General features: G+C 33.7%; 3 protein-coding genes across 4 annotated transcripts; 2 read left to right on the forward strand and 1 right to left on the reverse strand.

Moving 5' to 3' along the window:
* The first annotated feature begins 6,609 nt into the window (after nt 1-6,609).
* LOC21402935 (histidine kinase 2) lies at nt 6,610-15,335 on the forward strand. 2 transcript variants are annotated; one of them, XM_024176305.1, is made up of 13 exons: nt 6,610-7,064; nt 8,001-8,270; nt 8,973-9,518; nt 9,758-10,033; nt 10,732-10,901; nt 11,034-11,246; nt 11,341-11,527; nt 11,718-11,769; nt 11,860-12,089; nt 12,195-12,293; nt 12,986-13,668; nt 14,003-14,509; nt 14,977-15,335. In XM_024176305.1, the coding sequence occupies exons 1-13, from the start codon at nt 6,651-6,653 to the stop codon at nt 15,224-15,226; spliced, it is 3,897 nt and encodes a 1,298-aa protein (XP_024032073.1). In that variant the 5' UTR covers nt 6,610-6,650; the 3' UTR covers nt 15,227-15,335. The 2 variants fall into 2 exon arrangements, with proteins under 2 accessions (XP_024032073.1, XP_024032074.1); XM_024176306.1 differs by having other exon boundaries at nt 8,001-8,075.
* A 1,271-nt stretch (nt 15,336-16,606) lies between these two features.
* LOC21402936 (glucan endo-1,3-beta-glucosidase 12) lies at nt 16,607-18,810 on the forward strand. The gene is made up of 4 exons (XM_024176335.1): nt 16,607-16,635; nt 16,835-16,901; nt 17,259-17,513; nt 18,640-18,810. The coding sequence occupies exons 1-4, from the start codon at nt 16,633-16,635 to the stop codon at nt 18,672-18,674; spliced, it is 360 nt and encodes a 119-aa protein (XP_024032103.1). The 5' UTR covers nt 16,607-16,632; the 3' UTR covers nt 18,675-18,810.
* Nucleotides 18,811-24,716: 5,906 nt separating this feature from the next.
* LOC112094714 lies at nt 24,717-25,552 on the reverse strand. Its single transcript, XM_024176334.1, has 2 exons — nt 25,478-25,552; nt 24,717-25,213 (listed from the first exon to the last, which is right to left on the reverse strand). The coding sequence occupies exon 2, from the start codon at nt 25,112-25,114 to the stop codon at nt 24,749-24,751; it is 366 nt and encodes a 121-aa protein (XP_024032102.1). The 5' UTR covers nt 25,115-25,213; nt 25,478-25,552; the 3' UTR covers nt 24,717-24,748.
* Between the last annotated feature and the right edge of the window lie 1,805 nt (nt 25,553-27,357).

Genomic DNA, 27,357 nt, shown 5'->3' on the forward strand with positions numbered 1-27,357 from the left:
TAAGGGAATTGAGAGGAATGACGTTGATATTGATCATGAAGATGATGGAAGTAACATGGTTGATATGATATGGAAGAAGAATTTGTGCACCGACCGGAATTATTTAAGAAGATGATGGACGATGCGAAGACACCATGGTATAGTGAGTGTAAGAAGTATACCAAATTGTCCGGATTAATTATATTATGGAACTTGAAGGCGTCGGGTGGGTGGTCAAATGCAAGTTTCACAGGACTCTTAGAATTTCAAAAAGATGCACTTCTGAATAATAATCAAGTGTCGGGTTCTATGTACGAGGCTAAGAAGACGTCGAGCTCTATGGGGATGGAATATGAGAAAATACATGTCTGTTCAAATGATTGTGTGTTATATCGAAAAGAATGTGAAGACTTGGATAAGTGTCCGGTGTGCCACGAGTCTAGGTGGAAGAAAGGTAAGAAACCGTCCAACGAGAGAAAAGGTGTGCCGGTGAAGGTGTTATGGTACATTCCGATCGAACCAAGATTAAAGTGATTGTATCGAAATTCGAAACATGCGAAAAAATTAACTTGGCATCATGATAAGAGGGTCAACAATGACATTCTATGACACCCTGCCGATTCTCCATAGTGGAAGACATTTGATGTAGAGAATCCTGAATTTAGTGTGGAACATAAGAATGTCCGCTTTGCTTTATCGGCTGATGGGATGAATCCGTATAGTTTTAGCAGCAAACACAGTACTTGGCGTTGATGCCAACTTGACACCATTAATTGACGAGTTAAGTAGATTATGGGAAAGTGGGATCGAAGTTAATGCTTGTTTACGCGGTGATTCGTTCGTACTCCGAGAAATGTGGATGTAGACTATTAACGACTTCCCTACATATGGAAACCTATCTGGGTACTCGGTTAAAAGTTCCATAGGCTGTCCTATTTGCATAACAAAAATATCTTCGATCCGGTTGAAACATGGAAAGAAGATGCTATACGATGGCCATAGGAGATTCTTGCCTGTGAATCATCGATACCGCAAACAAAGAAAAACTTTTAATGGTAAAACAGAAGAAAGACCTCGTCCAAGACCTTTGACAGGAAAACAAGTGCTTGAGATGATCAAGAATGCAAAAGTGGTCTTCGAGAAGAAGAAATGAACAAATAATAAGCCGATGATCGGACCTTGGAAGAAAAAGTCAATTTTCTTCGATCTTCCATACTGGAGTTCATTGTTAATTCGTCATTGCTTGGATGTCATGCACATTGAGAATAATATTTATGAGTCAATAGTTGGCATGCTACTTGAGATCCCCAGTAAAACTAAGGACGACCTCAATGCATGGTTGGATCTTATGGAATTGAACATTAGAGGTGACTTAGCTTTTGAGAAAAGAGATTCCTGCACTTAATTACCTCCGGCTAAGTACACATTATCGAGACAAGAGAAGAAGAAATTTTGTGAACGGCTTGCTTCTGTCAAAGTTCCAGAAGGGTATTCATCTAACTTTAAGAACTTGGTGTCGGTGAAAGAATTGAAGCTGACTGGCATGAAGATACATGATTGTCATACTTTGATGAAACAATTGTTGCCACTTGCTTTGCATGAGATTCTAACAAAGGAGGTCAGATTTGCACTTACTAAGTTTTGCTACTTCTCAACTCCATATGTTCTAAGGTAGTAGATCCAATAACGTTGGATACACTACAATCAGAGTTGGTGATGACCTTGTGCATGCTAGAGAAGTATTTTTCACCATCATTCTTTGACATAATGATTCATCTAACGGTACATTTAGTCCATGAAGTTAGGCTTTACGGGCTAGTGTACTTGAGGTGGATATACCCTTTCGAAAGGTATATGAAGATTCTAAAAGGTTATGTTAAGAATTGAAATAGGCCGGAGGGTTGCATCGTGGAAAGTTACATAGCCGAAGAAGCTGTGGAATTTTGCTCGGAGTACTTGTCTAATGTGGAAGCAATTGGTTTAACAAAGAAGGTAAACATAGAGCCACAAGATAAATCTACAGGTATTCCCTCCTCAGTTCCTCGCGAAGCATGAGAACAAGCTTGTCTCTACGTGCTACATAATGCTTGTGAGGTAGAACCATACATAGAGGTCCACAAAAAATAAATAAATGCGGCAAACCCAAAAAGAGGAAGAAATGAGAAGTGGTTGCAAGATGAACATAACTGGACATTTACAGAGTGGATAATGATACACATTTACTCCAAGGCTTGTGAGTAAGGAAATGAAGGTGTGTCGGAAGACTTGTTTAAGCTAGCTGGAGGACCCTCATCGACAGTAATGAAATACACGTCATACTCAATAAATGACTATACCTTTTACACTCGGGAGAGAGATGATAGCACTCGGTTCAAAATAGTAGTGTTAGTCTCCGTGTCGATGCTATGCATATTTTGTCTATAAAAGACAAGAATCTCATATATAGAACAATGACCTACTACGGTCTTGTGGAGGACATATGGGAACTTGACTATTACGGATTGCGAGTGGCACTTTTTATGTGTAAGTGGGCCGACAATAAATATGTGAAGGTTGATAGTGACGACATTACAATGATGGACTTTCGAAGAATGTGCTACAAGAATGATCCTTTCATTTTGGCAACACAAGCAAAAGAAGTTTTCTATACAACCAATCCCAATGATTTAGAGTTTTCCTTAGTTGTTTCCATGAAGCCAATAGCTATTGATGGAGAAGGGGATGATGATGATTGCAACCGTCATCTAATCTTTTAACGACGGTTATTAACAGTCGTTAAATATCAAATTTCTACTAGTGCATATTAATACGTACTTGAATGACCTTATAATATCCGACTATAAATCAATTTCTTTAGTAAGTTCTAATAAAACACACAAGACTCAAGAAGATAAAACGTGCACCAAGTTTTAGTGATAGATTACTATAGAGCACAAAAATAGCCCCTTTTAACAATACCTATAGTTGATGGAGAACTTAAATCGATGTAGACCGAGAGTCTTATAATATCCACAACACTGCAAAAAAAAAAAAAAAACAAATAAAAACACTCTAGAGGATTGGTCACACAACTAAAACCTGAGAAAGAGCATATCACCTATGTTATTACAAAATATTAACAAAAATTCAAAAAACAAAGCAAACACCAATATGGCGAAAGCAATGTTGCTTCTATTATACCCAAACAACTAACAAAAAATAGAGAGGAAAAAAAAAACAAGCTACATGGTTAAAATACCATCATTGATAAGCCGACAAATGTGATAAAAAAGGCCAGCTTAAAGAGTGTTGCAACGAGCTAGAAACACCATAGAAAGCATCTCTACATCGGCGGGTGAGAACCACACACTGCCGCCACCGAACACTAAACCAGGCACGTACTCCACCAAGCATTACGCAGAACAATGGGCACAAAAACCTCCAAAACATAGATCCATCGGAGCCTCCAGACCAACGAACACAACTGCGATAACACCTTTGGCGCTCAACAACCTTCCATGCACGTCTTCCATCTCCATCACTGTTGAGATAAAGGGGTCGAAACTACAATGTTGCAGACGAAAAGTCTTGTAAACTTTGTGATGTTGGAAAACCAGTTTCGGATTATCGTTTTACATTGTGGAATACGTTATTGAAAAAATTGGGTGTTAAAAAAAGAACAAAATGGGGATAATAATTGATTAGTAGTGTTAGTTATTCTATATTTTCACGCCAAACTCAGGTGCATGTTTTGTGTGTTATTAGTAAAATACACTTTTCGTTCAACACCGCGTGCATATTATATTCCCTTTTTTAACACCCAAACTAACGAAACAAACTAAGAGATTGGGATAAGTTTTGAAATTTTTAAAAATCAGAGACTAAATTAAGATTAATAACAACTTTTCTAGACTATTTGTGAGATTATTCGGGAAACAATAATGTAATGTGTTACAAACTCGAATCAACGAAGTGAACGGGCCCCATGTTCTTTCTCACAAATTGAGTTGAAATTTTGAGTTATAAAGTGAAATTTATGTAAGAGAAAACACTATAATAAAAAAGTTAAATTTGAATTTTTATGAGAGAAAATAATGTATCAAAAAAGTTTGAATTACGATTCAAGTTATAAAAAGAACTTATATACACGTAAAAAATAAAAATAAAAAACTCGTCAAAATCTTCAAAAGAAATAGAGAATTAATAATATTAAAGTAATCAATTAAAATAAAATAGTGGGGGTAAAAAATTGAAAATGGTCAATAATTAATAATCTTAAAAAATAATTCTGAAATAGTAAAGGGATTATGAGAGTGACTCCATAATTTATTTATAATTGTTTGGAAAATGTATGGAGCTTTTCACAGTAGGAAATACTTGTTGATAGTGAAGGTTTCTGAATATGTTTAAAATTACATTAAAATAAAAAAGAAATAACACCTAAAACACTTTTTGTGCTTTATAAAATACCATTTTTATTCCTCTTATTATATAAAAACCCAAACATCCCTTGTGTTTATAAAATTAGATCCAAAATGCCCCTGCAACAACTAATTTTTTTTTTTAAATATCAATATTACCATTCTCTATTTTTATTAAATACTATTTAATACATTATTAAATCAAAATGTTAAATAAAGTCAATTTTTTAAAAAATGAAAAACTCTCAAAATAATTGAAAATTTTCTATTAGAATATTTATTAGAATATTTTTAAGTTTTTTTGTTTAACTCTCTAGTCAAATCATATCTAGAATAACATTTAATATAGATTGGTAAGGGTAATTATGTAAATTTATAAAATTTAATAACTTTAAGGAGTGTTTTGGTATGTTTATATGAACACAGAGGATATTTTAATCTCACTAATGGTCCTTGAGATTTAGTTTTAATCTCACTTTAATCCTTAACTTTTCAAATATCACACAATTAGTCCATAATTTATGTTAGTTTAGTGTTAAATATTTGACGAAATCTATAGAAATTATAGACTAAAATTGAAAAAATATAAATTTTAAAAACTAAAACAATAAAAAAAATCAAAAGTTAATTTTCACAGATACACCCAAAATTTTAGACTTTAATTTACACAGATTCTATCAAATTTTAACGCTTAGTTAATGGAATGACCGAAATTGAAATAAAATAAAACTTCAAAAACTATCCGTGTGTCGTTTAAAAAGTCAAAGACTACAGTAAAATTAAGTGTAAATCTCAGAGACTATTTATAAAATTAATCCTAATAAAATACGTAAATATAATATTTTAACAAAACACGAGTGTTTTTGGTACAAATTAATAAACCTTTAGGCCCGTTCATTTCACCGATTCGAGTTTAGAATTTGAGTTTTGTTACAGTAAAAAGCTCTCAGAAACAGTCACATTTAACTTTTTTGTTACAGTAAAAAGCTCACATAAAGTCACATCTCAATTCGAATTAAAAACTAAAATCTCCAATCAACGAACTAAACGTGCCCTTAAATAAAAAGTCCTACCGGTATGTTCTTTTTCCATTACCCTACTCTATAATTCTCTAAAGTTTCTCTCTCTCTCACTCTTTTCTCACGTACAAGTCGATATATCTGTCCAACAAAGGAAAGAAATAAACCTGTTTAATTTGTTAATTTGAGTTTTTAATTTAAGTTAAAATATAATTTTATGTGAATATTTTTTACTGTAATCAAAAATTAAATATAATTATTTTTAAAATTTTTTTATTATAATAAAATTTAACTAATAAATATCCCCATCTTTAAGCACTCAAAGGAGCGGTCTCTTTCAACTCTTACAAAAAAGCAAAAGATGACCAGTGTGCAACAATTATAGAGTAAAATAAAGTGAAAATTTTCAAAACAAGAAAATTAACGTTTATAATAAATTTGGGTTATTGACGATATATAAATATATTCTTTTTAAAGTGAAAATGAAATTGATTTGGGTTTTTGTTTGTTTTTGGGTTAACCTCTTCCCCAATAGATGATGAGATAATGATGTGCCCAACCTCATATCCACTGCTGGACACCAAACCGAAGAGAGAGAGAGAGAGAGAGAGAGAGAGGAGAGAGGAGAGAGAGAGGAGAGTAGAGTGTCTGTTTTTGTTGTTGGGTTTCTTTTTCATTTTCTTTTTTCATTTTTATTTTTTTAAAAGAAAGAAAAGACACCTTCTTTTCTTTTATCATTTTATCATTTTTTTTCTAACCCTGATCATTGATTCCAGTTGGAAATCTAGAGAACCCAACTGGGTCTATCTAAGCAAGAACAATACTGGGGTCTAATGCAAAGTTTTTTTCTTGGTGTATTTGGTTTCCCACGAAAATGTTTCTCCTCTGAAGCTTACTTTTTGATTGTACAGAAGCTGTGAGAGTAGTAATAGCCAGATATAGCAAAAGGGTCATTTTTTTCCTCTTCAATAAATGATTCTCTGAGAGGATTCCAAAGATAATTTAAAGGTTCTGTTCAGGTTCGTCTTTTGGCTTGATTGTTAAGCCCTTTGTGTTCTTTAGGAAAGTTAGGTTCTTTGATGAGCAACTTGGTGTTTCACAAGAAAAAAGTGAAACTTGTTGGGGCTAATAGGCCATTAAGCATTGGTTTTTGTGGAGTTGGAAGAGATTTTTTTAGTGATGTTTTTGGCAGTTTCACTTTCTTCTTGAATTTCTTAACTTTCTGGGCTTCTCTCTTGGTGGTCTAATTTTGATGAGTTGCTCTGCTGGGAAAGAAGCCTTCTTTAAGCTTTCTAGAATCTTTGTGAAGATACACAGGTGGGTTTTGGTTTTGGTTGTTAATATGTCTCTGAATTGCAAGTTTTCAAGCCTGAATGGAAGATTACCAGCCAATTTCAAGTTGAAGAAGGGGAAGGAGTTTTCTCTTCATGGGGCTAAATCTAATTGTGTGAGAAAATGGGCAAAAAAGCTGTTGTTTTTCTGGCTTTTTGGTGTTGCAATTGTGAGCATTGTTTGGTTCTTCTTCAGCTTCAATTATGGGACTTTGGAGGGTAAAGTAGAGATTCCGGGCTTTTGCCAAGAAAGTGCTCCAATCTTGAGGACTTATTTCAATGTTAGCAAGAATCAGCTTCATTCTTTGGCTTCTCTGTTCTCCAAATCAGATCAGGTGTTGTAATTTTTGTCCCTTTAAACTGGCTTGCAACTTTACAATCTGTGGACTCTTCTTGTCTCTCTTGTTTTAATGGTTACAGAGATTGTTGAAGAAATTTCTCTAGTTTCTGTTGATTATAATACCATTGTGAATGTTATGGCCTTATTACTTGGTCAAATTTCTATATTCTGTAATTAATATGCCTTGAAGAGTGTGGTAAAAAGTAATTGTAAGTAAAAGATGGAGGAAATACTTAAATCCTTTCTATATTAATCAATATCTTTAATTACCTACTCTCCAAATGAAGTTTCTACCTAATTTGCAGTTTCTTTTCCGAAATCATATAATTCATTGGCATCTTTCCAATGCCCAACTTTTTGTATCTGATAGAAAATCCATTGGAAAAGATGACAATTTCATTGGCTCTTTTCAATGCCAGATCCTTCACCTGTGATGTCATGGAAAAAAACCTATCAGGCTCAGTAAGTCTTAGGTTAATAATGCTTACAGTGAATTAATAGAGATGGCACAAAATGTTTTCTGGAACAAAAAGAAAAAAAAAGTTAAAACAAATCATGTATAATATTCCTGAAGAGTATTCAAATTAGTTTATTTGTTTTAAGAAGTACAATTAGTTGTCCTTGCATAACTTATTCTGACATTATACGAAAGTTTCTGTGTTTAAGCATAAAATGCGAAGAACGCCTTTGAACAACAGGAGACGAATGCAATCGAATTTCCCAATTAGAGTTGTAAATTGATTTTTCTTTCATAATGTTTTCTTTGAAATTTCAAGAGATATCATATTTTCAAACCATTTTGTGTGGACGTTTTCCACGACATTCAGCGGAATTAGTGTGAAGAAGAAAAAAAGTGTGCTCAGAAAAGATAGACCTCGGATCTACCTGTTATGATCTTCCACTGTCTCTCACTAGTGTATTTTTCATGCAGATAGTATCTCTGGAGTGTAGCAAAGAACCAACACCAAAGGCGATGTTGAGTGACGGCATTGCATGTTCTGTCAAGGTACTGTGCTCCGAAGAGTTGGAGTCACCAACACAACATAAATGGATTGTGGAAAACGTAAAATCGACAAACCAATGCCCTGTTCTTAGAGAAGAAAGCATCCCAAGGAAGCTGTATTTAGCCCTACTAAAGAATAGATCTGTATCACATGCTTTGCAATTCATAATTTCAGCTGCTTATCAGATTCGTGGAAAGGTAGTATAATGCTTGCAATAAAATGCAGTTATTTTTAGGATAGGATAATACAGAATTAATATTTCGGAGTTTGAAATTTTGAGTCCGTTTTCCATATAAATATACTGCATTACCAACTATTTAATATTGCTTTGCTGATTGGTTGCTAACAAAGGAACACTTTTCCCAAAGCAGTATTAGTTTCAATCATGTTTCTTTCACGTAGTTTCAATCATGTTTCTTTCACGTATCGTTGATGTTGAAGAATGCTTGTTTCAACCGTTGTATTGAACTTGACTTCAGAAGTAAATAAGTTAGCAACATTGGTAACATGATATTTAAGATATATTAATGTTAGTAGTGTTGCCAACTGTGGCAAATTTGAGTCTGGTTTGCGCACAACTGGGATGAATAGAAGCGTGTTGAAATACTTGTCCAGGTCAGATAACGTTGGAAAAGACGATTGCCCTTGAAAAGTACTGCTCAAAGTACACCGACTTAAAAGTGGATGATTAGAGTATTGATGAGACTTCAAGAAATTAATTTCCATTGTAGCTAGGATGTCCATTAAATGTATGTTCAATAATCATGTGGTAACTTGCATATCTGCGTCATTTATGTTTCCTCATCTATCATCCTTTGTTAAAAAATCTAAATAATTTGTGAAGAAAAGATTCTTGAGTTGCAATACTAAATTGCCAAATTTGTTGTGGCTTTCTTTAGAATCTCTTCCAGTCAGTGACGTTGGCAGACTGTGCAAGGGAGCGATGTCAACTTTTGTGTTATTTGATAAGGGGATATTGGTGGGTCATTGTTGGAGTTGTTTTGAGCTACAAAATATCTTCAAAATTATGGAGGAAAAAGCCGGAGCTGCTTCCTGAGCAATCAAATGGTTGGCAACATAAGCTAGATCTTGACCAGCACTCGTCCTGGCAGCAGAAGCTGGTTCATGAAAGGCCTCCGGCTCGGCAGCAGAAGCTGCTGCTAAAACAGCAACAGCAAGGCCATAGTCCTCCTAAGGGTGCTGGAAAATGGAGGAAAAAACTTCTAATAGTATTCATCTTGTCTGGAATTTCCCTGTCAATTTGGTTGTTTTGTCACTTCAACAGAAAACATATAGTGAGGAGAGAAGAAACACTTGCTAACATGTGTGATGAGCGAGCCCGCATGTTGCAGGATCAGTTTAATGTTAGTATGAACCACGTACATGCTTTAGCTATACTTGTATCTACCTTTCATCATGGAAAATATCCTTCTGCAATTGATCAGGTAACTTTCTCTCATCTATTAGGCTGATGTTTATGCAATCGGGTTTGGCTTTTCTCATTGTAACTTCAAACTACCCATTTGAATATAACCCCCTCTTGTCTCTGCCCTTGGGAGGCAAGGATTCCTTATAGGTTTATTGAACAAGGGAAAGGGAAGCTGTAACTGTAGTATTCCACATTGTGTTGTGTTCTTATAATGACGCTTCTCTTACATGTCTATGGTCTTCCTTTGTTCTGCAGAAAACATTTGGGGAATATACTGAGAGAACAGCTTTTGAAAGACCACTTACTAGTGGTGTTGCTTATGCTTTGAAAGTTCTCCACTCTGAGAGGGAACAGTTTGAGAAGCAACATGGATGGACAATAAAGAAAATGGAAACCGAGGACCAGACTCTAGTACAAGATTGCATTCCAGAGAATTTGGATCCTGCACCTGTTCAAGATGAATATGCACCTGTCATATTTTCTCAAGAAACTGTCTCCCACATTGTCTCCATTGACATGATGTCTGGAAAGGTGTGCCTTATTAACTTTCAGCTTCCTTTTGTTAACGAGTTCAAAATAGCAATATTGGCTACTATTTTGATCTCATTTTCTTGCGTACCTCTGGCAACAAATTCAGCAACACAGAGATGCTCTCTCTTTTTCTGCCTCTTATTACTAAACTGGACTAGTACTCGTTAAAAAGTCAGGAATGTATATTTTGAGTAAAACCCAAGACTACTGCGAGAGGTTTCTTTTTGTTTAAACCATTAAACCAAAGGAGCCAATAGTACATAGCAGATTTCATTTCCTAAATACTTGTCCTTCAAATTCTACCATCCATTGCATCCATGAGATTAGAGGCTTAATTGTTAAAACTGAAGATGTTTAGTTGATAAATTCTGTTACTTTATGCCTTCGGTTTTTCATTTTAGTGTGAATGTACGTATTCCATTGTTTCTGTTACTGTGGTAATTTGATCAGTCAGTCTTTCAAGGGAAAGGTAGGAACAAACTTGCCCATGCTTCATAATGTTCTTGCTAAGTGGATGGCCTTACTGGTCAGTTTAGAGACTGAGTAGCCCCTCAACTGTAGTCTACATGCCAGTTATCATTAGCTGTTGGAACAGTAATTTCTTTGAAAGGTTGTGTTGATGAATGGTCTTAATGAAAGCATGTTCAAGTTCCATCAGACATTCCTCGTGCTAAATTGCAGTTTCCATCATTATATAGGAAGACCGGGAGAACATTTTGCGAGCAAGGGCAACTGGAAAAGGAGTACTGACGTCTCCTTTTAAGCTATTGAAGTCGAATTACCTCGGTGTAGTACTCACTTTCGCAGTCTACAACACCGATCTGCCTCCAGAAGCAACTCCAGAACAACGTATTGAAGCTACTGTGGGGTACTGATACTATTTATGTCAAACTTGAGTTTCTAATTTCGTGTATACCTGTGGAGTTATATTGTATTTAATTGTTACGAGTACTTTGCTCCATATATCAGATGCTGAAAGTGATTCTTATTTTGCTAATAGGTACCTTGGTGCATCTTATGATGTCCCATCATTGGTTGAGAAGCTTCTGCACCAACTTGCCAGCAAGGAGACCATTGTTGTGAATGTTTACGATATAACTGATGCGTCGGCTCCTGTCAATATGTACGGTACGGACGTTATTGACACTGGTCTTTTGCACATTAGCCATCTAGACTTCGGGGATCCACTTCGCAAGCATGAAATGCATTGCAGGTTAGATATGACACGTTCCCAAGTCAACATATCTGGTAAAGAACATGGAATCGCCTCTTTTTTTTTCGCTTAAAATGTTTTCCTTCGGTTGCAGGTTCAAGCAGAAACCTCCTTTACCTTGGATGGCAATAAATGCATCATTTGGAGTATTTGTCATTACTTTACTAGTAGGCCATATCTTTCATGCAGCTATATGTCGAATAGCAAAAGTGGAGGCCGACTATCGTATGATGGTAGAACTCAAAGCTCGAGCTGAAGCTGCAGATGTGGCAAAATCTCAGGTGCATTTTTTTTTTTTATTGGGGCACAGTTGGGTAATTGATTTCTGTCATTAGCAATTATTGATTTCTGAAGTGAAATTTTTGCATAAGAATCATAGGATTTCACATGTGCAGCATGGAAAGTGCACACACACACACACACTTGAACCCCTCTAAAGATCCTGTTGCTGAATTACGTTATATTTTGCAGTTCCTAGCAACTGTATCCCATGAGATCAGAACACCGATGAATGGTGTTTTAGGTAATTTACATGTCATTACTACACAATTGCTATTAATTTCCAAATTTCTCAAGGTTGGGTAGTATGATACAAATTCCACCCATATTCCAGGTATGCTGCAAATGCTGATGGATACCGATCTCAATGCAACTCAGCAAGATTATGCTCAGACTGCTCATTCTAGTGGGAAAGATCTAATTTCGCTGATAAATGAGGTTCTTGACCAGGCTAAAATAGAATCAGGCAGGCTTGAACTTGAGGATGTGCCTTTTGATTTGCGTGCAGTACTTGATAATGTTCTATCGCTCTTCTCAGGAAAGTCTAATGAAAAAGGAATTGAGGTAAAAAAAAAAAAAAAACCAAAGTTTAGTTTCTAATTTACATTTCTCTTGTACGGCGGTGGTTAAAAGTAATTCTTACACAATTTATGGTTTGGGTGTGAGAAGTTGGCGGTTTATGTTTCAAATCGGGTGCCTGAAGTTGTCATTGGTGATCCTGGACGCTTTCGGCAGATAATCACTAATCTTGTTGGAAACTCGATTAAGGTCAGTTATAATTCCTGGCGCTTTAATCCGTGTTGTTTTTCCTTTTCGCTCTCATTCCCTCTGAATTGAGACAAAAAGTGTCTGTCTCAGCCACGTGATTCAGTCATGTTTATGAATTAGAGCCTTGGAACCCACTGATCCATCTCTTAGACTTATATGGTATGTGGGAATTTTATATTTGAAGATCTGTATGTAACCCTTGTTACTCTTATGATCTTATCACTAAAGAATTACTCAGGACTTGTGTTACTACGTCAGTAATACTACTTACGTAAAATAGCATAATTCAGGATTCTGAAGATGGACTATTGTCATGTTTCAAATAGGCTGCAAGAGGGTACTAGCAGTGTTTCATTGTTGATGGGCAGATTACTATGATTGCTAAAGTTGACAGCATGAAAGTTTTATAAAATATGATTTTGCGTTCTTGGGTCTTAGCTGGTAATCATGCAACGAGTTGTCCATTAATGTTGTTTTGAAGATCCATTTGTAGTCAGTATGTATTCTTTTATTGTAACCATTAAAAAATTGTTAATTGGGAGTTGCTGAAGGTATGGGTTCCTCAATGTCTTTGAATGTCCATTGTGTGGATTCTTGTTTGTAAAACTGTATGCAATACAGTTTTAGTTGTCATCTCAACAACATGCAACTGTTAAATAACTTTTGTGCAAAACTATTCATATAAATTGCAGTTTACCAATGACAAAGGACACATATTCGTTACGGTGCATCTGGCAGATGAAGTGAAATGCCCTGTGGATGATATCGATGAAGTGCTTAAACAAGGAATAGATTTAGTTGGAGATGATTCAGGCAAAAATTATAACACATTGAGTGGATATCCTGTGGTTCAGAGATGGAAAAGCTGGGAGCGTTTCAAAAACTTAACCGGCACGACAACAGATGAATCTGATAGGATCAAATTACTTGTCACGGTTGAGGATACAGGTGTAGGAATTCTGCAAGAGGCTCAAAGTCGCATTTTTACACCTTTTGTGCAGGCTGATAGTTCAACATCAAGAACATACGGTGGTACTGGAATAGGTCTGAGCATTAGTAAATGTTTGGTTGAACTCATGGGTGGTGAGATAGGATTTGTGAGTGAACAGGGTATTGGAAGTACCTTTTCATTTACTGGGTCTTTGAGAAAAGGAGAAACAAGTTCTCTAGACACGAAGTGGCAGCAGTGTGATCCTACTGTTTCGGAGTTCCAAGGGCTGAAAGCATTAGTTATTGATGAGAGAGTCATCCGAGCTGAAGTCACAAGATACCATCTCGAAAGATTGGGAATATCCGTTGATATAGCTACCAGCATGGAAACAGCATGCTCTTTTCTATGTAGTGATTCTTATCTATCTAGTGATTCCAACGGCAGGTACATTTTACTTTTGTTAGCGTACTCAAAAGTAAGGTCTAACAATTAAAAGCGTATCTTGAAAATTCATGGACTAGTTTAGCTTGTCTTGGCTAAAATAAAAATTATATCCTGCTTATCTCGCTGAAGTATTTGTAGTATCAGCCTGGTGGTTCCTAAGCTTAATAACATAGTGTTGACGTTGCACTGAGCTTTCCTTGTTGTGCCTCATACACTTGAATTTCTAGTGTGATAATTTCTATGAATGACGGCTCTTTTTCATTAAAAAAGGAAAAAAAATTGAACATCTCGTTACTATGTAATAATATATTTTTTGTTTTTTTGCTTCTACCAGCTTTTCTTCCATGAATTTGGGAATGGTTCTCATTGACAAAGATGTTTGGGATAAGGGAACTGGTCTTAAATTTCATCAATTGCTGCGACGGCGCAGACAAAACTACGCAGACACTCCCATAAACCCTCCAAAGATATTTCTATTGACCACCTCAATTAGTGCTAGTGAACACAATGTTATCAAATCTGCTGGTTTGGTAGATAATGTACTGGCAAAGCCTCTTAGATCAAGCATCGTAGTTGCCTGCTTGCAGGAAGCTCTTGGAAGTGGTAAGAAGAGGCTTGTAGGCCGAAAAAAGCCAGAGACTCTTGGGAATTTACTAAAAGGAAAGCGCATTTTGGTTGTGGATGACAACATAGTGAATAGAAGAGTGGCAGAAGGTGCTCTGAAGAAATACGAAGCGATTGTTACTTGTGTGGAGAGTGGAAAGGTAGCATTAGAGAAGCTTAAGCCACCCCACAACTTTGATGCTTGCTTCATGGATCTCCAAATGCCTGAAATGGATGGGTAATCTATCTTCCTTTCTTTTTGACTTTCTTTGTTCACTTTGTGAGGGGATCGAAAATAAGACGTTGGAAACAAAGAGCCTTAAAAATGATCACCCATCCAAACCAAACAGTATTTAGACTTGGGTTATTTGTTTTTATTCCTAAAAAGGTTCTCTTGTTTGTCTTTGTCATTTAGTTTTAGAGCTCCTTACGATGAGTATTCAGTTAAGAAGCAGAAAAATGCTTTCATGGGACAAGTTATGAATGAAGACGCCCCCTGGGATCTGTGACTATTTTATTTTTGTTTACTCAGATGGTTAAAGGCTTGTAGTTTCTATTATATTTTAATCTTGCTGGAAATGTTGCTACACAATCCCTGAATCTCTAAAGAAAATAAAGAAAGTGGACTATCAGTACTCTTTTGGTTCAACATCGTTAAACACTCGTACTGTATCACATTTTAATGCTCTGTGATGAATCACATAGGTTTGAGGCAACGGAGACAATACGACGCAATGAAGATGAGGTGAATAAGAAGATTGCATCTGGAGAAGTATCAATGGAGATGTTTGGGAATGGAGCTCATTGGCACACTCCCATATTGGCTATGACAGCCGACGTAATTCAGGCATCAAATGAACGGTGTATGAAGTGCGGAATGGATGATTATGTGTCGAAGCCATTTGAAGAAGAGCAGCTTTATTCAGCAGTAGCACGTTTCTTTGAGTCCGGTTGATGGAAGATTAGTGAGTGTTAACTAACAAGGGGGTTGATCTGCCACTATATTTGGGCTTGTGCAGTTGGAGGAGGGCCTAGTCCGTTCCGACCGCACATTCTTAACTTTCCCTACATGGTAACTGCTCTATGTTATTCTTTGCCTTGATTGATTCAGATCTTTCACTACGATGTGAATAGCGTGCATGTTATGATGTAACGGTCGTGTCTGCATCTGCATATCGCAACTCAAAAACTCATCCATCGTTAACGTTTGTTTTTCAGGATTGCAAGCTTTATCTTGACCAACAGATTCAAGTATGCACACATCATTGCAAAGATCTAAAAATGCTTGGCCAGTTGATTTTTCATCCGTGATTCGGTATAACGATCAGTGCTGAGGAAAGTTGAGAAATGCCTTCTTATGTATATAGCCCACAATTTTTTTGTTATTATATGTAAATGGTGCCCTCTGTCCATTTTTTTTTTTGTTTTTTTTGCCCTTTGGCATTCTCCATTGAAGATTGAGTAGATTTGCAGCAAATAGTATAATGCCAAAATTATCCATTTTTTGGACTCTGATAAAATAAACAATCTTTCATCCTCGTGGAAGCAGTACTAGAATGCAACTTTATAAACAAAATCCTTCTATAGGATGAAAGATTGGAATTTTTCTTTCCGTTAAGAGTTCATTGTGGCTGTTTTGACATTATATGATCCTATGCTGGAATATATTCATCCCGAGGGAGATTGACCAGAATACTAGAAGTATTAAGGATTTTTTGTAGGGTGTATAGGTCATTTGCCTTGTTGTATTCATGATCCTGATGTAACCCAATATATCATTGTACTATATAAACTGTAACATTGTTTACTACATAGTGAATACATGATTACTTGATGAGTTGATCTTGCTTCATCTATCACATATCAACCTTATATTTTTTAAAGTTTTATTACCATTTAGTGTAAATGTCATGTTATACACGACAATTTCTCTCCCTCTCACTCCGTAAATGAGTTATCAATAATTACGTTTCCATTAGTGATTTATTCATTAAATAAAAAAAATTTGATAATATGATGTGATAAGAAGTTAATCTTATTAATTGTTATGTATTTTTTGATCTACTACCCAATTTATTAGCATTGTCTGATTAAAACGTTTTTTTTTTTTTAAAAAAAAGCATTGTTTACATACCCATAATAAATATTAGGATCACCATTAAAATCACTCGTGTATATATAATGTGCATCGATAGTGTAAGATATGCAACCAAGACATCACATCCTTGGTGTGTATTTTGATGATCATGAAACTGAGGCAGCAAAGTAAAACAAATGGGGTTCAGCTCTCCGTTCCCTCTGATGGATAAATGCTTTTTCAGTTTTTTAATCTTTGTTCCAGAACTTTTTTGTCGTCAAAATATGGTAAATCTAACTGGAACCCATTAACCGTTAGAATCTGCATGTGACTCCACTTAGGATCTTAAACCATATACATATACATATATATAGATATATACATACATATGTATATATATGCAGCCGACTTTTTGTGGTCACAAGACTTGGTTGGATAGCCCAACCATCGATTTGCTAAACCCCTAATCTCTCTCTCTCTCTATAGATGTCAAACTATTTGCTAAGGATATTGCTTGCCCTGCTCTTCCTCTCAGTAGTTCCACAGAAATCAGGTAACTGAACATATTCATACAGCTTCTGAAATCTCCATCATATTTGGAAAATGTGGAACTTGTAATTCTTAGAATATATACTTGCCCGTGTCGTTTGTTCAAAAAAGACAATGAGCAAGTTATAACATCATATCATACAAACAAATGCCATATTGCTACTCTTCCAGTACTACTAACTTCTCCAATCCTTTAAGCAAAGTTCTTTTTGATAAAAAAACTTGGACCAAGGCAACTCTTTTACAAGGCTAACAAAGTGGTTGGTTGGTTTGTGTGGTAGTCGGATTCTACAATTAAATTTGTTTAGAGGATCGTAGTGTTGATTTTAACCCTAACAGTTTGATTGTGATCCTTTATTAGATGGGGAGTTTGATGAGCAATGGTGCATAGCAGATGAGCAGACTCCAGATGATGAGTTGCAAGTAGCCTTGGATTGGGCATGTGGGAAAGGAGGGGCCGATTGTAGTCAAATTCAGGTCAATAAACCTTGCTATTTTCCCAACACTGTTAGAGCCCATGCTTCTTATGCTTTCAACAGTTACTTTCAGAGATTCAAACACAAAGATGGTTCTTGCTACTTCAAGGGTGCTGCCCTTATCACAGAACTAGACCCCAGTAAGCGTTTTAAACTACTATTTTAGCCGTGATATTTTCATCAGATTCTATTTAATTTGCATATAATTTCTAATCAGTCTAATTGACATGTTAATGAGTAAATTAGACATAATTTGACGTTCAAAAACACGCAGTGTTAATGAGTATCATCTCTGTATAATCTCACTTAATTTAAGACTTTTTTTTTTTTTTTTTTTTGCATTGCCTGTTTTTGGTTCATGTGATATGGGGTCCACATGGATGTTGTAAATAATTGGACCCATGTGAATGTGAGAATTGAGATTGGGCAATGCGTGGCGTTGATGGAGTTGCCTTTTTTACAATGACAGAGAAAAGAGAGATTACTTAGGAATCAAATCAGGGCCATAATTTTCAGTTGGAATCTGATACTGTTACTTTGTTACGCACTAATAATGCCTACAAATTATCTTACGTCAATTAAAAAGCATTGTGGCAGCCTAGTTGTAAAGATGTTAAAAACAAGTTGAAAACTCGAGCTTAGTGCAGTGATTTTAGGCGGAACAAGGGTTAGGTTGCGACTCAAATGACGCATGTGGTCTCTTGACTTGAGTACCATTGGGAATGTGGATGCAATGATTAAAGTCTCGTTTATTTCACGATTTGAGTTTTTAATTTTAAAGTTTTACAGTAAAAAATTCTGAAAAAATGTCACGTCTAACTTTTTTTTAATGCAGTTAAAAGCTCTCAGAAAATATCACAACTCAACTCGAATTAAAAACTCAAATTCACGAAGCGAACTAGGCCCGTTTAGTTCGCTGATTCGAGTTTTTAATTCGAATTTAGATGTGATTTTATGTGAGAGTTTTTTACTGTAGTAAAAAAGTTAGATGTGATTGTTTGTGAGAGCTTTTTACTGTAACAAAACTCGAATTCTAAACTCGAATCAACGAAATAAACGGGACCTTAAGACTAAAAAAAATGTATCACATCTCAACAGAATTGAGTTAGGATGTGAGATAGACTGTACGCTCCATCTGATGGGACCGTCATCTATTTCACATCTCAATCTAACCTAAGTCGGGATTCTTGGTTGTTTATTACATGCAAGTTTTTATATCCAAATGTTTAAGCTGTTTTTTTTAATTATTTTGTACAATGCTTGCAGGTTATAAGTCTTGCCGCTATGAGTTTCTTCCCTGATTCCGCGAAAATTTTGATTCAGAGCACCCAAAGTATGATCTGAATAAGAACTATATTTTTTTTTGAATATTGGTCCTCATTGACTGTTGTTAACTCAGTGAGAAAATTATCATTATCTTTTACCGAATTCTTCTTTTTGGCCATGTTTTCTTTTCTGTTGATTTTCCTTTTCATTAAAAATTAAGGAAGAGCGAGGATAAGAGAAGTATGGACATGTCTTGTATAGCACCGAGGCAGAAAGTAGTGCCCAGGGGTCTCATAGTCAAAATGAACTTCTTTCTATATTTTTTGTCGCTCTCCGATTCTGCCTATTTGCATAGTAAAACTTGAGGTCTCGTTCATTTCGCTGATTCGAGTTTTGCTACAGTATAAAGCTCTCACAAATAATCACATCTAACTTTTTAACTACAATAAAAAGCTTTTATATAAAATCACATCTCAACTCGAATTCAAAACTCGAATCAGCGAATTAAACGGGCCCTGATTCATCTGAACTCCAATTTTTTCAATTCAGCCAAAAAAAAAAAAAAAAAAACACTCCAATTTATTTAAACATCACATGACTTTACAGCTGCACAACCTCAAAATTGCATAACTTTAACTCTACATCTAAACTATGACAACTATAACAATGATAACAATTTATTTACCTAAAAAAAACAAATGATAACAATTTGGCCAAAGGCCTGATGATTTCGGCTTTTAACAATTTGTTGATTTTCTGTTTCTACCATCAGTGGCGAAGTTAGTCATTTTACTTCAGCGGGACAGGTGCACACTTTTTTTTTTTTTTTTGAGTAAATAATATGAAAGATATGTAAAAAATTGTATTGTAATATTTTCAAGAACTATTAGATTCATTTTGAGATTTTTACGCTATGAAAAGATATCCTATTTAGGGTTTTGTTGAGAAACGTTAGCTATTTTTTTTTAAAATAAAAAATTGTTTGTACTGCCTATTGTACCTTCTTCAAATTATACTAATTTAATTGGCATTTACTTTATCAAGACTATAAATACGAGTAATGTCATCGCTTACTTAAAGTAAAGTACGGTACCGGTATTCAAAATTTTTACTTATCTATTGTATTGTTCAATATGTTTACGGACAATATTAATAATTTTATAAACTTGAATGGTTACCATGAATATTTCTTAATTCTTTTTTTTAAAAAAATAATGCCTATAAAAAACAAAAATGAGATAAATATCAGAGTGCACAATATATTATTTTTGTTTGCAGAGACCTTTGAATGGGGTATATGTCTTTTGTTTAGAAAACCAAAATTCACGTTTAACAATCTTATTTTTGGTCCATTGGACGCACTCTTTAAATCCATCTTTACATATTTTTCATATAAAAATCCAATTAATTAATTTGACATCCTCAATAATTCATATTGATACAGAGAACTTTTTTGTTTTCTTTTAGACTCACGAGTCAAGTATTGATTTAAAAGTATATATTGAGCAATTTACAAGGACAGATCTATGACCAAAGTCAAATTTAACGTATTTTGATTCGGACTTTATTCCACTAATCATGATAAAATTAAACATTAACGTCTGGTTTATTTTACAAATTCGAGTTGAGATGTGACATTTTTTAAAAGTTTTTAACTGTAGTAGAAAAAATTAGATGTGACATTTTTTAAAAGCTTTTAGCTATAAAAACTTAGAATTAAAAACTTGAATAAGTGAAATGAACGAGACTTAAGTGACCAATATTATGCGAAAGTGATTATGTTGATTTCAGTTTATTTAAGGTGAAAACACATGAGATGGTTTTTGATAGACGCCAAATGACCGTTTACGGTACGACTGAGAACGAGTTCAAAATTATAAGTGCTGACATAAGAACCATGACATGTTCAATCGTGCTTAAAGCAATCTTTCTTTGAAACTCTAAAAGGCTAAAAAAATAAAAAGAAAGGTAGAGACACATAAAAATGATATGATCCTTCAAATCTTCAAATCTTTAAATAATATGTAGAATTAATGAAAATTAAGCCACATTTTAATAGAATGAGCTATTTATATTATTAACTGTATACCCATCTATAATTTCATATAGGGGTATCACTTGTGTGATTATATGGTCCTGGCCCTCGGAAAAGGATTGGGCTAAGAGCCTTCGAAGAAAGGCTGAAATGGGTAGGGTATAAAGAGTATGGTTCTTAGGTGATCGACATGATTAGATTGTGTCTTTTCCAACAGTTGTACAATTAGGCATCGTTCACTTTGCGGATTTGAGTTTTCAATTCGAATTGAGATATGACATTTTCTGAGAGTTTTTTACTGTAGTAAAAAAAATTAGATATGACATTTTCTGAAAATTTTTTACTGTAAAAATCTAAAACTGAAAAATCGAATCGATGAAATGAACCAGACCTTAAGGATTGGTTGCGCCTATTCTACATCATATTTGTCGTGTTTTGACAAATACATTAGACCAAAGTGGAAGCTATTGTAAATCAAGGCACAAGGTTTGGAGTATATCCACTACAGTTTGACAAACCTGGAATTGTAAGTTAGAGGATTTTTTTTTTTTTTTTGGGCACGTATGTCATATCATCTTCAATATAAGAAGAGAGAATGAATTGCTTATTTTTGTACTTCAACCAAGCAATTCAATTAATGGTCCACATCACCTAATTAATTTTTTATTTTTATTTTTAAATGCAATAGTCAAGATTTGTACACATTGTTTATGCATTCTCTCACACCCCGTCTCACACCTCACACTTCATACTTGTTTGCTTATTTCATTTTATTTTTTTAATTAACCTTTAGATTTTTGAAGTTTAATACTATTATTTGACTTGTTATAGTAATGCACTAATATATGAGTAACACATTATGTTAATATATTGAAAAATTACATTTGTTAATTATTTTTTTTTATTGATTGGTAATAATTTGTTGATACTAATTAATAGACTTTAATTAGTATTCAATTAGTAGAGTTACTATAATTTTACTCTCTATTTATTTTCTTTTATTGACCTTATTTGTTTAGATTTTTGAATTTTGATATTATTATTTGACTCGTTATACTAATGCACTAATATATAAATAAAACATATTATGCTAATATATTGAAAGTACATATGTTATTTATTTTTTATTGATTACTAAAGGCGGGTCCGAGTAGGAAAAAAATTCACTAAGAAGTAGGGCATACAATACAACAATGGATCAATTCATTCAACAAGATCCTTGTCCTCTTATTGGCATTCATATGAGACTAGTGCTACATAATCATAAAGTAAACACACATCACTTGTATTGTAGGTGCACACTCCACTTACTTTAGATGTTAAATTAGACTTTAAATTAGTATTCAATGAGTAGAGAACATTATTTTACTCTTTTTTTTTTCTTTTTTTTTCAATACAAAAAGTGAAGTTAAAAAGAGGCACGTCTCTCGTGCTAGTAATAAGAGATGGAGCCACTAACTTTTAATATACCACCTCAACATTATATGTACTATCTTGAGACAAAACATGTAGTCATCATAATTGTGCTATTCCATGCAACGTGTACTCTTTCCAAATATCCATGAAGTACAATTTGGCAAAAAAAAAAAAAAAAAAAAAAAAAAAAAAAAAAAAATTTTTGAAAAAAAAAAAAAAAAAAAAAAAAAAAAAAAAAAGTATTTCTTTACTAAATGCCAATTTGTTGTGGGAAATCAAACCAATGTTATTGAGCATGCAAAATATATATTATTATTGAGCCTGCGTATGAGAAAGTCTGTTTATGCCCCCACCAACCGCCAATAAACAAGGAGCTGAGGCCTCAGAGATTGGAAAGTAAGTTTCGAGTTCGACAAACAAGGGTCCTACATGTGACCCACAATAGAAAACAAATTAAGAAGAAATTTTGGTCATGGTCCTCTTGAACCCCTATCTTTGGGGATTTGCAGAGCCTGCATTGTATAACTTTGTGAAGATAAAAGACAAAACTCGGAAATGCAAAAGCAGAAAACTGATGAAGGCAATCTCCTAAAAGGCCCCAACATGGTCGGCAATCTGATAGGGAAATTTGGCTACAAAAGTCAAGCTTCATCATAACTCTTGTTTCCTTCTCATTTCTTTCACTTTCATAGAAAACTTGGTAAAATTTTTAGAGGCATGAGGTTGGACATCCAATTAGTACGTAGGTTATTTCTTTTGAGATTTTTACTGTAGGGATCATATATACTTTTAACACTCTAATTTGTATCATAGATATAAATTATGTCTGTCTGTCTGTATATTTTTTTTTTCTTTTAATGTGATTTTGATCAAATTATTTAACATTTAGAGGCATAAACTGCAGTAAGATAGCACGATATCATAGAAAGTTTCAATTTATTTTTCTCATTTTATTTTCATTATTAGTGCTAGTATTACATTTCCTTTAGTATTATTGTTTTTTTTTTTTTGGTTTATTTTTTTTTCTAATTTTTCATTAGTGCATTGTCTAATGTGTAACCATGCGTCTTTCATGGACGGCCCGATCATGGAAGTCCTTTTCTTAGGTTTTGTGGTACAAGATGGAATTAGTTCCCAGCTCGGGCATGCCTGTAATCATTCTAGCTAGTTTAAAACGTTTTTCTTTCCTTTTCTTTTATTTTTATTTTTATTTTTATTTTTATTTTTTCACTCTATATCTACAACTAGATACATGTCCATATATTATATGAAAATTTTCCAAATAAATATGTTTAGTAAAGAATATGAGAGCGTTTGGTATGTAATAATCAGTAGAAATTATATTCATGGGAAAGTGATGGGAGGTAATATGATTCTAAAGAATAATATATTACTTTGTTTGGTTTCATATATGAATCTTTCTCAAATTCTCATAAATATTACATTACTGTGTTTAGTTGTGCATGAAAATGTTGTGAATTAAAAAAACATATTTTTTTAAATGAATTACAATTAGCACTAATATTTTAAAAAGTATAAAATATTTTTTTAAATATTTAGCTCATAACATTAGCACTGATATTTTAAAAAGTATAAAATAAAATACAACAAGTAGTCCATAAAATTATCAAATAATAGGGGTCTCAAAATGTTAACTAAAATCCTATATACTCAAAAGTTCTTATAAAAGTTCTAAATATGAGAACATATACTCATAAGGTTCTAAACCTGAAATAAAAGTTGTAAATCTAGGACCAGGTATAAAAGTTCCAAAGATGCCATCAAAAGATCTAAATATTGGACCATATACTCAAGGTTGTAATATAGCACCAAAAGCTTCAACCTTACTCATTCCAAAAGAGATAGAAGAAAATCTAATTTAAATTCATCATCCAATGTGAAGAAATAGTTGGTGTAGTTATTTTTATTTTTATTTTTTCACTCTATATCTACAACTAGATACATGTCCATATATTATATGAAAATTTTCCAAATAAATATGTTTAGTAAAGAATATGAGAGCGTTTGGTATGTAATAATCAGTAGAAATTATATTCATGGGAAAGTGATGGGAGGTAATATGATTCTAAAGAATAATATATTACTTTGTTTGGTTTCATATATGAATCTTTCTCAAATTCTCATAAATATTACATTACTGTGTTTAGTTGTGCATGAAAATGTTGTGAATTAAAAAAACATATTTTTTTAAATGAATTACAATTAGCACTAATATTTTAAAAAGTATAAAATATTTTTTTAAATATTTAGCTCATAACATTAGCACTGATATTTTAAAAAGTATAAAATAAAATACAACAAGTAGTCCATAAAATTATCAAATAATAGGGGTCTCAAAATGTTAACTAAAATCCTATATACTCAAAAGTTCTTATAAAAGTTCTAAATATGAGAACATATACTCATAAGGTTCTAAACCTGAAATAAAAGTTGTAAATCTAGGACCAGGTATAAAAGTTCCAAAGATGCCATCAAAAGATCTAAATATTGGACCATATACTCAAGGTTGTAATATAGCACCAAAAGCTTCAACCTTACTCATTCCAAAAGAGATAGAAGAAAATCTAATTTAAATTCATCATCCAATGTGAAGAAATAGTTGGTGTAGTCATGGTTTTGGACAAGAAGTTTTCCGACTCATACTCGTTGTGCATTTGTTAGTCCTTCTACCTTCTTCACTTCATCAAACACCTGCATCCTCCTTGCAGCACTATCAGCCTCGTATTGAAAACAATTAGCAAGCCCACCAATATTCTCACCAGCCATAGCATACATATCGGAAAACTTCTGTACTGTCTCAGTTAAAGTATCAACCAATACATCTCCACATTGAGATCTCTTTCTCTTTTTCCTTCTTGATACTAATGGTGTTGAAGTTGTTTGTATGCTAGGACCACCAATACTTGCAGTATCCATGTGCTCATCAAACATAAGCAAGATATCATAATCAAGATCATTTTCTGTTTCTTTATCAATGTCATTAACCATATCAGTCAATCCCATTGCACCCTGTCCATTAGCACGATCCTTTCCAAACACAAGTCCTAACTCATCATAATAAGGAAACGGCTTGTTTCTTAAGCCTTTCGCAGTTGGGTGACTCTGTAATAGATATGGAATGTAAATTAAATATTAAAAGAGCCTAATATACTGAAACTTGAAATTTATAACCGGTTAAAAAAATACTAATCTTAACCCACTCATCAAACACATCTTTCTCAACCACAACGCATTTATCCTTATCATTCCAACCAAAGCCACTACCGGCAGGGCCCAACATTTTAAAAATGGTGAAAGATCAAAAAAATTAACACAAATCGTGAAAGAAAAATTTTTCACAAAAAAAGGAGAAAAAAGGAATCATACTCTGGTGGTAGCAGCAGAGGAAAGTCCGGCAACGGCATGGTGGATCGGAAGGCAGCGGCGGGGTCCTCGACGGAAAGGCGGGGCTAAGCGGCGGCGTCCTCGACGGAAGAGCTGTGCTGGGTTTGGACGAGAGAGAGAGATGGGTGAGATAGGTCTAGTAAGAGATAGGTGAGAAAAATATTAGGGCAGATCTATAATTTTTTCCCGTAAATATTACTTTTTTAGGAAAATAAATAACACCCTATTAAGTGAGTTTAAGATTATAATAAAATGTGATAACGTAAAACCCTTAAACTTCACTTTCTTAGATTTTTAAAAAATTTAATAATTATATCAAACATACAAATCTGAAATATTCCTATTCTCATTTTTAAGATTATCTCGTGCAAAACGCCCTGTATGTTAACTTATAGCTGTTAATCTGCTTTGACTTGTGTGTTTACTGACGTTATATAGCTTCATTATCAATCGTACGTTATATAGCTACATTATTAATCATACGTCATGTCAGAATGTCCACATGGCCGTGCTCCCCCCTTATATAAAATTAGATTATTTTTGTAAATGTCTCCGAATTATGTTTTCTGTTTTAAAATACTTTTTAATTGTTCTAAACAATTTAAAGCATCTCTTGTGAATGTTTAATTCACGAATTTAAATTATGATTTAAAATTATTTTTAATTTATATATATTTTTTGTGAACAAAATATTATAATAAATCACGAATTATGATTTAAATTATGTCACGAATCTTTATACCAAACATAATATACAAAAAAGATTCAAATTACGTCTAATTCTGCCTATAAAGTTAACGGATTTACTGATATAACATCCATTTTATAACTTTAAACTTAATTAAGCTGAAAAAAAGATTAGTTATTAAAAAATGATTAAAAAACCAAAATCCCAAAATTAAAATAAGAAATTATTTTGCAAAACTCAACAAAACAAACTAAGACTTTGTTTAGTTCATTGATTTATATTTTTAATTTAAGTTGATATGTAATTTTATTTAAGAATTTTTTACTGTAATAAAAAAATTAATGTAGACCATGTTCATTTCGCTGATTTGAGTTTAGAATTCGAGTTTTACTACAGTAAAAAGCTCTCAGAAACAGTCATATTTAATTTTTTTGCTACAGTAAAAAGCTCTCACACAACATCACATATCAACTCAAATTAAAAATTTAAATTAACGAACTGAACGGATCCGTAATTTTTTGTGAAAATTTTTAACTGTAATAAAATTAAAATTAAAAATTTAAATCGATAAAATGTATAGCCTAAAAAAAACAACAAACAATAACAAAACAAAAAAATTCCCTTCCCCAGCCTGGAGAACTTTACTCGAGATAAGAAAAAAAAAAAAAAAAAAAAAAAAAAAAAAAAAAAAACCGCAGAAAACAACCAACCTCGCTGCAACAACAAAATCAGTCTTCTGATTATCAAAACCACCTCTTCTTTTTCCCCAAAGCTCAAAGCCGCAAAATACAACAGCTTATCGGCCTCCGATTCGGAAGTTTTTTGGTGCAAAATGAATCGGCAATTGGGTTTGAAATCTGCATTAAAATACAGGTTGCGATAGTGAAGATTAGGTGTTCGTAGAAATGCACAAGAGTTAGTTTCTGCTATTTCTATGTGTTTTCTATTCCATCGCACAGAAATTTCTATATATATATATATATATATATGCATCTTGCTTGGTAAGAAGGTAAGCAAAATAGAACTATAAGCAAAAGTTTTTTTTTTTTTTTTGAGAAAGATTTAGACGGGGTTGAGCTTCAGGCCAAGGTTTGGATTCTCCATCGCTAAGAAGATTTGTGTAGAAGGGGGTGGGTTTGGAAACTTACCCAGATGCATTTTGTTTCCTTTTTTA

The sequence above is a fragment of the Morus notabilis genome, unplaced genomic scaffold, assembly GCF_000414095.1.
Source record: "Morus notabilis unplaced genomic scaffold, ASM41409v2 Scaffold24, whole genome shotgun sequence".
NCBI classification, from domain to species: Eukaryota; Viridiplantae; Streptophyta; class Magnoliopsida; order Rosales; family Moraceae; genus Morus; species Morus notabilis.

Bases quoted from the DNA above. Each gene is read 5' to 3' on its own strand.
- LOC21402935 (XM_024176305.1), top strand. From the start codon at position 6,651: ATGAGTTGCTCTGCTGGGAAAGAAGCCTTCTTTAAGCTTTCTAGAATC. The intron at 10,034-10,731 runs GTGTGCCTTATT...ATCATTATATAG, and splicing joins TTGACATGATGTCTGGAAAG to GAAGACCGGGAGAACATTTT. The intron at 11,770-11,859 runs GTAATTTACATG...CCCATATTCCAG, and splicing joins ACCGATGAATGGTGTTTTAG to GTATGCTGCAAATGCTGATG.
- LOC21402936 (XM_024176335.1), top strand. The intron at 16,902-17,258 runs GTAACTGAACAT...ATCCTTTATTAG, and splicing joins AGTAGTTCCACAGAAATCAG to ATGGGGAGTTTGATGAGCAA. The intron at 17,514-18,639 runs GTAAGCGTTTTA...CAATGCTTGCAG, and splicing joins TATCACAGAACTAGACCCCA to GTTATAAGTCTTGCCGCTAT.
- LOC112094714 (XM_024176334.1), bottom strand. From the start codon at position 25,114: ATGGGATTGACTGATATGGTTAATGACATTGATAAAGAAACAGAAAAT.